The sequence below is a fragment of the Pholcus phalangioides genome, unplaced genomic scaffold, assembly GCF_987345545.1.
Source record: "Pholcus phalangioides strain wild (caught in Gottingen) unplaced genomic scaffold, Ppha-v1.0 ptg000018l_1, whole genome shotgun sequence".
Classification (NCBI taxonomy): domain Eukaryota; kingdom Metazoa; phylum Arthropoda; class Arachnida; order Araneae; family Pholcidae; genus Pholcus; species Pholcus phalangioides.
In genome coordinates this window covers 9,768,290-9,783,529 of record NW_028301611.1, presented here as the reverse complement: position 1 = coordinate 9,783,529, position 15,240 = coordinate 9,768,290, and the positions used below count along the sequence as shown (strand labels likewise).

The 15,240-nt window shown below is 33.1% G+C and overlaps 1 protein-coding gene across 1 annotated transcript in view; it reads right to left on the bottom strand.

Moving 5' to 3' along the window:
- Nucleotides 1-15,240, bottom strand: part of wwk (anoctamin 8 white walker) — a 41,377-nt gene continuing 26,137 nt past the window's right edge. The window contains exons 14-15 of the mRNA XM_089248033.1: nucleotides 13,517-13,627; nucleotides 1-13,247 (exon numbers count right to left, since the gene is read on the bottom strand). Of these exons, the coding sequence (XP_089104159.1) occupies nucleotides 12,546-13,247; nucleotides 13,517-13,627 (813 nt within the window). The 3' untranslated portion in view covers nucleotides 1-12,545. The remainder of the gene's footprint in view (nucleotides 13,248-13,516; nucleotides 13,628-15,240) is intronic.

Sequence of the window (15,240 nt, the reverse complement as noted above, 5' to 3'; positions counted from 1 at the left end):
TATTGCATACAATGTATTTAATGTATAATTTCTAAGTTTAGAATTACAAAAATCGGGTAGGTACATTAAAATTTTTTCCTCTTCTCTGGATGAGAAATATAGGGGAGATATGAGGATAAATAAATGCATCACATAAAGGGAGGAAAAAGAGCATATTCAAAGTTTGGAAGTGGTATATCATGAGCATATTGTGAAACATATGTGGAATCTTGTTTTCTCCCGTTTTTATGCATATATAAATATGTACATTCAGAATTTTTAAATTTTTTTTTACAAAGGCAAATAACATATTTATAAAATTCATTCAATCTTGTGCTTCACAGCTTCAGACAAATGATGATCAAGATACATTCAAGAGCTTGCTTCACTTTAAAACTTTTGTTTAAATAAAAATTATAACATTTCAGAAACTTATGAGCACAGTTCATGAAATGCTCAAATTGGAAAGCTCAATTTTAAAGTGTGGCTGTTATTTGCATTTTCATCTTCTAAGAGGTTCTTCATACAAATTTTTTACCACTGATACACTTAAGAAGAACCTCTTAGAAGATGAAAATGCAAATTACAGCCACACTTAAGTGTATCGGTGGTAAAAAAATTTGTATAAAGTAGATTGAAAGCATCCTAAAATGTCAAAATATTTTTTTCCTTTCAGTTAAAAAAATTATAACATCCAGAAACACGTTAAAAAAAATAAGAACATCACACTTTCATGCAAATGGACATTAAATTGATCGAATAAGTGTTGCATGTCTTCCCTGGTTATGTAAGTAAATCTAGAATAGGTCAATCAACATTATATAGGTATATAAAAAAAAGACATTTCTGCAAATGTTAAATTGTAGGTACATTTACTATGAAAGTAAGAGAAAATGAGCTCTGATACCATACAAATATATTAAACTGTGACCACTTTTGGTCTTGACCATGGATTTTATGCATCAAAGCAAAAGATATAAGGATTGAACCTTGACCAAGGCTTCTAATGGGGGCTATTGTGAAGTGGCTAGGGTTGCAAGGGCTATTGTAAAGCAATCACAGCTGGCTTGCATTTAAGTAGCTTTTGTTTCAGTGTGACACAACAAATTCTCGACATGATTGCATTGGGCATGTGTATCATCACGCATCACTAACAATCACCACGACCAATCAGCACCTGACAGGCTGAGAAGCATAAATATACACTGCGATCATCAGTCAGTTTTTTGTTAAAAAGTCTTAGACCTCTGGCTAGAAACAAATGTTCGAATTTAATATCCAGCTACACTACTTAGACATCTTCTGATGATGAAAATCGCTGATGTCGGACTTTAGATGGCAGGCTTTCCCGCCTCCCATATCCTGAAAAATTCTCTTCAAAAAAAAATTTTTTTTTTCAACATTTTGGGAAGCATTAAATATTTATATTTACCATACAAATTTTTTCCCCCAATGGATGGGCAAATTACCTCCACATTGGGCTTTCAAACTTGAGAGCATGCTGGAAAGTTTCTAATATGTTAGTTCTACTTTTTGAAACTAACACATACAGTTAAGATAATTGATAACAATCTTTAATTTTAAGTAAAATACCCATTGATATATGCAGGCTGATTTCACCTACCAATCCGGTCACATGAATAAATTAAGGGTTTGACCAACAAAACAGCTTTTGATAGACATATAGTCATACACTTAAAGGCGAAAAAGACAGATTTTCAGACATGTACAGCCGCATTCACACACAGAGTTTAACTGAAATCACAGGTTAAAAGAATAGAGATTGAAACTAATTGGTTAAAATCCAAATCAGATCTCTATTCCTTTAATCTGTGATTGCAGTTAAACTCTATCAGTGAATACGGTCATTAAAGAGCACAGAATATATATATATTTCTCTTACTCCACAAATAATTGATCTTTCAGAAACAAGACATTAAAAACAGAAAGCATGTTTGAGAAAACCAGCTGTTCAAGATAAGAGGTGGGAGTTCTTAGATACATTGGTGCGAATTGATAATTAGCTAATGGCTACTTATTTGGCACATGATATAAAATGCCAATATACATATTGAATACAGCACATCCACACAAAAACATGACAATATATATATATATATATATATATCCATAAAAACATAATTATCAACAAATTATCCAGTTTACATCAAGTATATATAGCATTAGAGATAAAATTTAGAAAAATTTTCAATTTTAAACAAGCTTATCTTTATTCATTTATCATAAATTCAACACTGATAAATGCAAACACGTTTTACAAGTGTTTGTTTTCATTTCAAAGGCAATGAATTTCATGTACTTTTTTCCCCATACATATTTGTAACAAAAATATCTGAAACAAGAAAATAACTCTCAGGTGTTAATAAGAACTTGATATTAACAAGTAGCAGTCACCTAAAAAAAAGAACTACTTATCTCATATCTAATGAGATGTCTACAAGAGAGTTCAGAGGTACCAACATAAAGAAAGCATGGGGCGGGGGCCTAGAAGTTGCTGTTACAGTAGTCCTGCAAAAATATAACTCAAGCATATACACAGGAGAAGGAGGGAGTGCATTTCATTGTACATCCATTATATATACTCTGCCCCCCCCTCACAAAATTTATTGGGAGAGCCTCAAATAGTTTGTTTTCAGGTTCCAGTGCCTGTGTAAGAATTGTTGTTGATGTTAACATTTTCAGTGATGAAGTTGAATATTTCTTGAAATATTAATGAGGCTAAACATTTTCAAAAATAGTAAAGTACAGTTCATCAGAGAAAAGTACTTTACTTATGCAAAGTAGGGTAGGCAGAAAATTTTCACACAAGGATATTTATATTTTTTTCTTCCTTTAAGATGGGGGGGGGGCGACCAGAGGTGACTCAAGAAAAAATCTCTACCTCTGCTGGACCTATTTTTGGTATCCCCTGCCCACATATTTTTGGTCAGCAAAGTTCTCCTTCAAGTCAGATTTTGTGTCGCCTTGCAGGCAAAGGTAGAATTTTGTTTTCTACTCTGGTATCAGCTGGAGGAGGGGAGTACAAGAAGGTCAAGCCCTATACCATCCTCCCTTGTATATGCCAGTATTTTAACATACATGCAGCGAAAAAAGTAGAAAAAAATGATTCAATAATTGGAAAAAAACTAAGTAAAGACATTTTCTTCCCTCAAGGGCAAAGCCAATATATTAGTCAGTACCATATAGGTAGGATAACTGACAACCCTTTAAATGACAGCAATCATTAAAAAAAAATGAGTAGTATAATTTTTGCGGCCATGATAATAATTTTGCTGATTAGATTCCTGTTTAAAAATCTGCACCAACTTCACGCACAAAAGAGCTTTTGTGCTTCTCGCTTTAGGTTCTTAAAAGGCGCCGCTATGATAGTCGAGTGGTCATAGTGACGGACTCGCATTGCAAGGACTGGGTTCGAACCCCACCGTCGCCATAGTGGTGGTCAGCTGAAGTTGGTTTTCTGTGGTTCCCAACTTCAAGGCGTGAATACGAACCGATCTCCCCTTTAAAAAGTCTCGCCACAGAGAGCAACAGACCTACAAACAGTACAAATGTAATTCAATCATAACACATCATTCACGTCTCTTCTGAAATATAGATGGCAGCACTGAAAAATCAAACACCACACTACATATGCATTCAGACTGTTAGGTACACACACAGTTTCACTTCCGGCACAACTCACTAGATAGTAAATCGCCCATAGATGGTGATAGACCTGAGTTGTGCTCGATTCAAAAGAAAAAAAAAAGGTCCTTAAAAGGCATAATTTTCAAAGTGATCAGAACATGATCCAAAAGTAAACAACAGATTGGGTTTCAACAGAGAACATGACACTACGAGACCAACATCATCTCTGGATTACACTTACTTGCCTCCCATAACAATACCACATTAGATGAACAACAACAAAGCATCATAAAAAGAAATGGACCACAGTGTTCAAAGATTTTTACTGTACTTTTTCAACACCTAATGTTTAGTTATATGTTTTTTTAATCCTTCCATTACAGGATAGCATTGATGTTTAATTGCATGATATTCCGACTCTGTGGATTTCCAGTTGAATATACTCTTTAGGAAGGTTGGAAATCACATAAATTATGGGAACCTAGGTGCATTCTGGTTGTTCAGGTTTTATAATGGCACAAGCAAGGAAAATGTGGGTCACTATTGCAAGTGTCAGGTACTTGAACACAGGTGCGGATCTATGGAGGGTCCACCCCCCCAAGAGAAATTTTAATACGATAATATTGCATTCAATAAATACATTGAAAATTACTTGTATCAATGTTTTTGATTAAATAACAAATTGAAGAAAACTTCGACTAAAAAAGAGGAATTTTTTCGAAAAAGTAGGGATACAGTAACTGTCCTGGAAAATACAGGACAGTGTGGGATGTATGGTCAACTCATCCTCAATGTGTTAAACAAAAAAAAACCACCTCTCTTAACAGCGATCTCTAGATCCACCCATGCTTGAACAATATTTTAAAGGCAAAAAATATGCATAATCATAGATTCCAACAATTTTATAAGGAAAGAATGAATACACAAATCTAAGAGCAAAGTTATCACATATAGAGTTTCTAGCCTATGGTAGATATGCAACATCGATATAACATTCATTGTAAAATAGATTTAGAAAAAAAATGGCGACAAACACTTCATATTTGCTTTTTGGTAACACCACAACTCGAAAAGCATTCGGTTTTAGTCTCTGTTGTTCGAAATTTGTTTCTTGTTTCACTTCAAGGCACCTGTTATAAAACTGTTGAATATTGCTACTCACAAACACGCATGAAAGTATGTAAATCAATGTAATATATATACACACCCTGCAATAAGCCATATAATTATAGCAGGGCTGGACAAATTGCAAAAAAATCTAGGCACCAGAAAAAATTTTTAGGCATCAAAAACTTTTTTACCTGAACAAAAGGGTCAAAATAACACTCATTTTGACTTTTTCAGATCGTAGTGACCCTCTTTCATGTAGGAAGATATGCTGCTATAAATTCAGACAATTTTGTGCTGCTTTCATCCTGCAATTAAGTAACTACACAAAGAAAATTCTAGGCAAAAATATCAATTTTTAGTTGCCATGGCAACCTGGTGCCTGGGATTTGTCCAGCCCTGGTTATAGTAATTTTAGAATAACCACAACCAGACATTACCTATAGCCAATCAATGAGTAATAGAAACACAAATACAAAAATAAAAAATATTAGTGTGATACAAAGATATAGTGGCAGTTTTTTATCATTAAATTCATTAAACTTGCATATTACTTTGCCAAAATAGTCATGTAAAATCACTAGATTGACACTTTTTTTGCCTATTTCCATGAACCATCGAAAGTTTAAAATTCTGAAGATAATATAACCATTTTGAAAAAAGGAATATATATACCTGTATGCCAGAAGTAAAGGGCACCATGTCCATTTTCATCAATATTGGGATAACAGTATTAGTTCGCAGTACTTTTATTACACTACACATAGGAAAACGACATCAAGTCCTATTTCAATAAATAACAGAGATATTCACTTTATAGAACAAGCGAGCTCCATAGAAAGCCATGCTAAAAAAAATATTTAAACAGCTCTCTTGTAAAATTTCCCTTTTTGGCACATGGTGCCTTTTACCCACAACATAGATATATATATAACCATTCATAGCTAAAATCCAGAGTTTGACAATCCCAGGTGACAGTCATGGTGACTAAAAAATTGGTGCCTAAAAATTTCCTACAGTGATTACTAAATTAGAGTCTATGATGACACGAAATTCCTTGATTTCATGACAGTGCATCTTTTAACATAAGTAGCCTTGGAGTCTAATAAAAATCTATTATTTAGGACTGTTTTATTTTTTTTTTTGCTAGGACTGTGTTTAAGAACAGCTGCATCTGTTTTTTGAATTTGGACACATTAACTCAGCAGGTTATTTTTCCTGTTGTATTATATGCGAATTTTAAATATTGAAGGCCTGATTGAGATCTCTGTGGGAAGAGAAATTTTGAAATGGAAGATTGGCTTGCATTTGCAACTTGAAATTGGAAAACCACACACTGGACACAAACTGGATGGTATGATAATTATTTGGTTGCATATTTGTTTTCACTATACTGCACACAACTAGTGAAAAGTGAGATTTTGTTCGTTAAATTTTGACAAAAAGTTAACAAAACCCATTCCCAGAAAAAATACTAGAACTAACAAATAACAGTTTCTCTGCATAAATTCTACAATGACAAGTTAAAAAAAAAAATTGAATGAAACATATTCTCACAGTAGAATTGTATCACAGGCAAAGTTTCAATTAATAAGGTATTTAGGAGGGGGGGGGGGAACACAAAAGTAACCAGAAAGGTTCTCTGGTTGGCAGGTCTGTTGTAGCAGATGCTTCTGCTGCTACGTGCCTCTTATGTGAATCGACTGCCTCAGTCTTACAAGTAGCGTCTGCAAGTGGCGTCCTTGTGTCGTATACAGATATACTTTTGACTAACGAACGTCTCAGCTTAAGAATTTTTCGGCTGACAAAAAAAAATATTTTTTATGTTTTACTGCCTCAGCTAATGAACATTTTAGTTGATATAGATGCATGATATGGACTAACATAAAACAGCCATCATGAGTTTTTTATGCTAATTGAAATGAATCCAATAATAAACTGTTACTCAAACTAGATTAATTTATTTTCACCTCACAATCGCTTTCCTGGTAGACCTATTTTTCTCTTTCAGGAAGATTTTAAGCCATTTCATTTTAAATGAATGATTAAGTTGTGAGAAAATTCATTAAAAAAGACTTAGACAAATGGTTTTAGTGCATGCGGTAAGACTCATGATATCAAACTGAAGAGTCTGGATATTCTATGGACATATATTTTTCCATCTGTATGTATGTGTGTGGGAGAGAAAAATGGGCTGATTATATCACACAACACACCACCTAACATACATTTTTCTCTTCACTATGGCTCATGAACTCTACTGGATAGCCAACATACTGCAAAAAAAAAGATATCCAGTTCTTCTCATCTTTCTTTTAATTCTCCTCCATCTAATTATGAAGCTGTTTATCTCAGCCTTCGATCAGTATTTATATATTCTTTACAGTGCTTCTTGGAGTTTTATAAAAATTTGTCTTCAAATTTCGGGCTGTTTCTGAAAAAAATTAAATGATTTTCCACAGAAACCTATGGGAAATCATGTTTTGGCTCACAAATGTGGTTCTGAAATGAATTATCTTTATTATCCAAGGTATCACTGTGATACATTTTTTTTGTTCAACTTCTTATCCATTGTTTATCAATTTTTGTGATGACTAAAGTATTTTTTTTTTGTGATGCTGGAACATCCGGCTGCGAGATTTTGTTTTTTAGTTGCGAAAACTATGAGAAAACACTTTTAATGATTGAGGCAGCTTACACAGAAGCTAATATAGAAAAAACACACACAAGTTCAAAAGTGACTTCCCACTCCAGGGGATGGTGAATTTTCCTCTAGCTGACCAACAATTGAGGAGGTTGTTGATTTGCCTGGTGTGTCCCAGAACTCCTGCCAACAGATTTTGCATAAAGAACTGCAATCACATTGACTCGATCAGTCAAATATTGAGTTGCTAGGTGCTTTGATCAGTTGGGAGCATGAGGCACAAATTTTACTACAACACTTTCAATTCCTTGCACCACGTGCAAAATTTGCTGTCAGGAACTTTAGGACACCAGACAAATCAACAAGTACTTCAACAGTCTTCCACAATCAGTTCACGAATTCTCCTGATCTCTATTTTAACAATCATAGCAAATAAGCAAGAAGCATCCAGTAAAAGAATATATTACATGGCATTGCAGCTTCACTTGATTACGATCATCCATTTGATGAATTCAGATAAGTTGAGTAAGTTCCCTTCAAGAGGCAGCTACTGCAATGAGCCTGCCCTGCAAACAATCATTCTGGCTACTTTTGGCTAGCAACGTAATAAATGAAATTTTCCAATGTAAATAAATGAATAAAATCATCTTATCTCATCAGTAAAACAAAAAGCTCAAAACTGTTTTTTTCCTTAAAATTAATATCAATCACATGCTCAAGTTACTATTTCCCTAAGATTTTAAAACTATTCACGCAACGAGTAGGACAGATTCTTGAGTCATAAGAAATTATTACAACAAACGCAAGACAAAAAAAATACAGTAACATAATTAAAATAAATGCAAATTTGTGAGAAACTTTTGCAATAGCATTAAAAGTCAAAAATGTTTCCTTAAATATCACATGCATGCACACAAAAAAAAATAAAAAATATGAGCAAATAATCATTACAATCAAAAAATAAAACACATTTGAGTGAAATCTTGGTATAACGAAAATATGTGTACCCATGAAATTTAATTATCTTGATAGAACTGTTTTTAATTATATATTTTTTACATACAGTTTAATTTCGCCAGATTTCAACTCCTGAGCCGCTATGTAAATTGATGTTGATAAGGGGTGTCTGGTGCATCAGCCTTGCTATCAACTATAGAGCTCATTATTTGAGCTGACTTTAAATGCAATAAACTGGTTGAATAAGGTTCTATTGTAGTTATACACACAGAAAGTTTTTTGCATTTCCTTAAAAAGCTACTTTATATTCTTTTTTCTTTTCGTATTTTCCAAGACTGCAATTTTTATTTTTTCCGTGAATGTGTGTAATATGACTGGTCATACATGAAAGTCTCTTAAAATTAGTACCAATTTAAAAACTTTAAATGTCCAGCATCATGCCATGCAATATAAACCCACCTAAAACTGTGAGTATGTGATCCTACTTTTTTAACATGAGTGCATAAAGAAAACAAAAGTTAAAGATGTTTACTGATAATAAATAGGTCTTGTTCAGACAAATGCAATGGTAACCCCCTTCTAGCATACACTGCTATGAGTGAGCACCAGACCAGCTGTACTATATTGTCACAAAAACCGGTCATATACTTCATATGTTCATATCTCAGAAAGCATTATAGTGCAGATAAGAGTCAGTATTTATCTAAAAAAATCGGATACCTTATTCTTGTGAACACATCACTCTGGGTACCAGACCAATTCTACTGTACCATAGTACAGAGCTGGACAAATTCCAGGTGGCCATGGTTACTAAATGAGTCCAGACAACACAAAATTTTTGGAATTAATATCAGTGTATCTATCAACACAAAATAGGGGGGGGGGGGAGGAGCACGTCCTGGAAAAAAGAAACATTGTTTTGAACCCAGTTTTCTTTGAAAAAAAATTTTGGCACACAAAATTTTTTATGATTTGTCAAGCCTTGCCTCAGTAGCTGTTATGTACATTATTATGTATTAAACAATGTATATAGAAGCTGGTAGTATTTTTAAACTGATTCTATCAAGACAAATCTAATGACATATTGATGAGGAGATGTCTTCTTAAATTTGGGTATTGAAGATCCTGTACCACAACAAAGTGAAAAATATATATATTCCCATTGAAACTAAAACTAACACATTTCATGGATTTTTCTATTGCTTTTCAGATAATCTGAGTTTTCAAAAATCTGAAGTGGCCTGTTTTATTAACACACTATTTATTCAGACTCAACTCTATATAGACCGGGTCAACAAAGTATCCTTACATCAAGATTTCGCTATATTAGCAAGCACTGGAAAGAGTGGGGAAAAAAAAATTCTCACATGTAAATGGCAAAAAACATTTGTTTATAATAATAAAAAGAATATTAACACCCACAATAAGCTCAAACAATCAAATCAAAACAATGGATAAACATAGAAACGAGAGCGCACTACACACAAACACAGTTTCCTCTATCATTATTTTGCAAAGATTACTATAAGCATTCTTGCCATGTTTTAACACTGATTCAACTCACAGATATGTATGCAATTGTTTATTCGATGCAATAAATTCCTAATTTTAGTACCAAAAATTAATTTTTTTTCTTTCAAACTATACAAAAAAAAGATGGCTAATTTTTGCACCTCATTATTACTTCACAAGAAGTTTTTGTATAATTATTTTTTAATAATATTTTTAGGTAACTAAAGTATTCCTGCATATAATCTGCACATGCAAATTTTGTTACTTTGAATCAAAATGACACCATACAATCCAGCATATGCTGGTTACTAATTGCATTGCCAAATAATAAAATCTCAATCAATAGGAGTTCACTGAACTGAAAGGCCACTCCTCCAAAGGGGTGTTTTTTCAGAGGAACAAAAGATGGCTCTCTTGGAGAAGTTTCATTGTGCATTAAAGATAACCCCTCTCGATTTTTGGATCAGATAATTAGGGTTTTTCAGCTTGTACTAACAGTTCGAGGATTTTTTCTATCCAGTTTTTATTTTTCAAACAGCTATTAATTAGTTTTTGTTTCCAAAATCTGCAGACAAACAACTCAGACAGTTGTTACGATTAAATTATATTCTTTTTCTGCCATTTTATATGAATAATAGAGTAAAACTACACTCAATGGGGAAACCTTAGAGGTAGTTCCTATAAGTCAACAGTAATTTCTGAATAAATGGCAAATATGCTGCCACAATTCTATTATATAATGTTCATACTATTATATACTATTTAATCTCTGAGGGTTGTTACAGCTTATACCTTATAGTTTTAAAATATAAAATATCAACATATTCAAACATTAAGGATTATTGTAACTTCCACAACTTTTAACACGGTAGAACAAACTTGTTATTCCCCCATCCCCCAGCACAAGCCAGCGTGATGGGAAATTTGAGTCACCTATTTCATAAAGTTCTTAAATATCTGCACTTTAGCCTCCTCGGTTGCATAAATAGCCAAAAATATGTTGTTCTGTATGAGAGAGAGAGAGAGATGGGGGGGGGGGAATTATTTTCCTTGTATTGCAAATCATCAGAAAGCGATTGAACAAGCTCCTGTGCTCATTATCTATAAATGATGTGAGCAATTTAAGGGGTTAAGAACTGATTCATTTGGCTGATTGGAACCGTGTTTGTTCCCAGCATTTTAGGATCCTTTGTTTCACATTCAAATAGTTAAAGCTTTATCTGTACTATATACCACAAATCTTGATTTACCAAAAATGTTAATAATAAGGGTATTCATTCATATAGATTAGGCAAGTTAAATGGAAGCATAAGTGGATCGCTAGGCATTTTTTGTATTTCTTGATCATGAGTGAAAGATTAAAGAATCGCTGGACAAAACATGATGCAATACAAAAAGTAAGCCCATGTTTCTTCAATTTTTTGAAAATTCCAGAAAAAAAAATGCAAATTATCTGTTTTAGATTGACCATAAATAAATTGGAGTAAAAAAGTGAATGTTCAATTTTCATTATTAATATGAAGTTCAGAGGCAAAACACATTTGCTACAGAGAAAAATCATTATTTTATTCCAATATTTGCTTTATTTAACCCTTAATATAAATTGAAATATCAGTCTTTTGAATGATCTCAGTGATCCTCATTAAACCTTGCTTTTCCCAGCATGCCAGGAAAGGACCCCAACATTCAAAATCTTGTGTTTCCAGAGTTTTGTGACATGCAGGCTAATGGGGGGGGGGGGGGGAATACAATACTTGCATAAAAAACAAAAATGAATACAAATGAAGAAATTTGCCAGAACTAGCAAGTGCAATACATTTAATTCAAAATGTGAACATGCGTCATTATGATAGATAATGAAATAGTGAAACTGCAAGGGGGGTTGGGAAAGTAAAGATACAGTAGCTAGTATTTATTCAAAATATTTTTGCTTGACAAAACATCCTTTTATTTTTCTACCTAATTATCACATCTGTCCAAACATTTGCTGAATCTGGGTAGTAGTTTATATATCCCAAAATCTGCTGCCAGCTGCTGGAACTACATGGTGTTTTCATTTTTTTATCACATCATCCTTATTTTTGAATTGCTGCTACCCTTACAAACAAACCTAGTTACTCGAACCAGACTCAACATAACAATGACAGACTACAAGGGGAAAGCTAAAAAATCGCAATAAAAATCAGTGTTTCCATAAACATTCATAATAAAAAATCAACTTTCTATCTGCACACGATGAATCTTTACTTTCTGAGCAACCCTCGTATTATAATAAAAAATTATGGAAATGTGCACATATTACTGTAAGAAATTAAATAATCAATAAATAGATATAATTTTGATTTAGTGACATTATCACTTTGAATATTGAAACTTGGACTTTAGAACGAAAAATGTTTTAAAAAAAAAACATATTGCACTTCTGGAAAACAATTGTCACCTGAATACACACTATTGCATTTCAATTGAACTTGATGTTGTGCACTCTCACTAAAATGATATATAAAACATTGATTCTTGAGCAATGGAAAATAAAAAATACTTATAAAAATAAATGGATAAGAAAATAAAAACTTTCCCTTTTTCCAATCAAGTAAAACATCCATTCAAAATATACGTCATTCAAGAGCAGTTGAAATAGCAAATGGATATTCACCTTTTCAAAATAGATTAAAAAAAAGACAACATGATCAAAAAATCAGAGTGCCTTTTTCACCTCTTTTGCTTCAGAAGATGGATTCTGGAATGAAAGAGCTCGCATAAGAGGGTTCTTTGGATTTTTAAATGATAATGTTGGTAAAAATTTGAATGCGCCACTGGCTGAAAACCCCTGTTTCTTACCACCTGAAGATGTACTAGCAGAATCTGGAGGCGAATCTGACTCCTGCGATGAGTTTCTCCTCAAAAGCTTTAACTGAGGAAGACTCAGCTTCCTTTGAATTTTTCTAGGGTGCTTTGGCTTGACGTATGGTGTCTCAAAATTTATGCTCATAGCATCCATTTCACCTTTGCTAGTGCTCGGAACAGGTAAACTCAACTCATCGATTTTGGAGTAAATTTCTTCATCTTTGTTACTTTCTGGTATTCTGGATATTTCTGTTGTAATAGGGCTTCTTTCGCTTTTGGCATTTTGATCTAGGTTTATACTTGATTCTTCATGCTCATCCAATTCAGCAGAACATGCATCTTCATTTTTAAGGACACTTGGACCAACGACATGCATAGAAATACTACTTGACTGCAAAGAGTCTTCATTAGCTTGGATGGCTACATGCTTCTTTGAGATTTCATTTTGAGCATTCCTTTTAAATATTTTTGTGCTTTGAGTTCGTAGCAATGGCTGTGGATCACTTAGTTCGATTTTTCTTTTTCTTCTTGACAGCGAGTTCTTATGGAAATGCTGTAAAAAATTAATAGCATTACCATCTGCATGTGAATGAAACATACTCTATAAAACTGATATGGAGCCCTATATACCCTGAGCTTTACCAGCTCACTTTATTTCAAAGTAAAAACAATCCAATCAAAAATTGAAAATATTCACCACAATAAACATATTATTGAACATTACTCATATAATTTGATGGCTCTAAAGTTGATGTTGTTTCTGACTTGAGTATAATACTTTTTAAAAGTCAGAATAGAAACATTTGCAAAAAATAGTCATACCTTGGCAGCTTCTCTTCTCTGAAATTCTACTTTTGCTAATTTTGTTGCTACCCACTGTGGGACATCTGGTATTGCATAAGCTATTCCAAACTTGATTGATAAGATGATATGCTGCATAAAGTTACACTTCAATTAATTCATCTTGTGAATCTTTACAAATTTCACATATGTTTCATATGCAGATTGAAGGCTTGCAAAATAGATGTTAAGGTTTTATAGGAATTTTTTAAAATCTTTTATTTAATTTTTTGTTATATTTTTCTTGGTGTAAAAACTAAAAACACTAAAATAATATTCAATTATCACCAGTTTAGACCAGTGTTTCTCAAAGGGGGCAGTGGAATGGTCTAGGGAAGGGGGCAGTAGAAGCTATGGGTTTAGTATAGAATCCTATGGGTTTTATTGAGTTGGAGAACAATGTGGGGGAAAAACATTGTGAAGAAGGGGGGGGGCAATGGAACAAACAGTTTACAAAACGATGGTTTAGATAATTATTTGTCAATTCAACCCTAGAATGATAACTAAAATAAACACTTAAAACACAAATTTAAAAAACTACTAATAAAAAAAATCAACGCAGTTGAATAATAATTTATACATGCATTTTTTTTCTCATTACAAATGTAATGGGAACTTAATATTATATCTTGAATTATACATCATTGGTCTGTTGTCAACCCTAATATATACTATAGTATCAATATGCCCTGGATGGATTATGTAATCGCTAGGGCTAATACATAAACTGTAATATATATGTTTTTGTATATTGCGTCTGTATTGTATGTGTATTTTGTTTTTGTGTGTACTATTTACGATATATATGTTGTGTGTGTAATAAATTTCAAATTTCAACTGTGTGTTACAATATTACTGACTATGTTTCAGAGATGTAGAGTTAGTATTCTAGGAATAAACAGCAAAAAAGGTATGACCGCACATCAAATACCCCTGACCAATTCATGACATTAAGTCCAAATAAGCCTCATTCAATGTGTATGCATAATTTTTTTAAATTTTGTCACAAAAACATCCCTTTATATATCACATTGTATAACATAGGTATGTATAATTAGATAAAGCATTTAAGAGGGTTTAACCAAATAATCAATATTTCACTAAAAAGCTAAATGAGGGCTTGAAAAAGTAACAAAAGTAAGAAACTTAATTTGAGTTACTTAACCACATATGTACCTTGTACACATTCTTCTATATAATTTCTAACCACTCGGTATATGCCAGAATGTGTGTTCTGAGCAAATGTGTGGCCCTAATGTAATTCATGTTGTCAGAATTGTGCTTGTTCCAGGGGCAGATCTAGAGCTCGCTGTTGAGAGGAGTGATTTTACAAATCGCTAAAAAATTAATCTCAGCATGACCATGTCCTGTATTTCGCCCCGTACTTTCTATGGCAATAGCATTTTTGTTTTTTTCTCCCTCACCCTGACTTTTTTTGAAAAATCTCCCAGATTTACCAGTTTTTTAATGGAAGTTCTCTTGAGAATTTTTGTTTAATTTGCTGTTTCAATATTGTTATATAGATGTTCCAAAATTTCACAAGTTATCTCATTTTGCTTTTGGAGGGAGGTGATCACCCCAACATAGATCTGCCCCAGCTTGTTTTATGTTCTTGCTGGTGCTGCCACCTGTCTTCCATATTTCAAAGCAAAGCGAATAAATGCTTGAATTTTCATGTCATGTCAGTATCATGTTGTAGGTCTGCC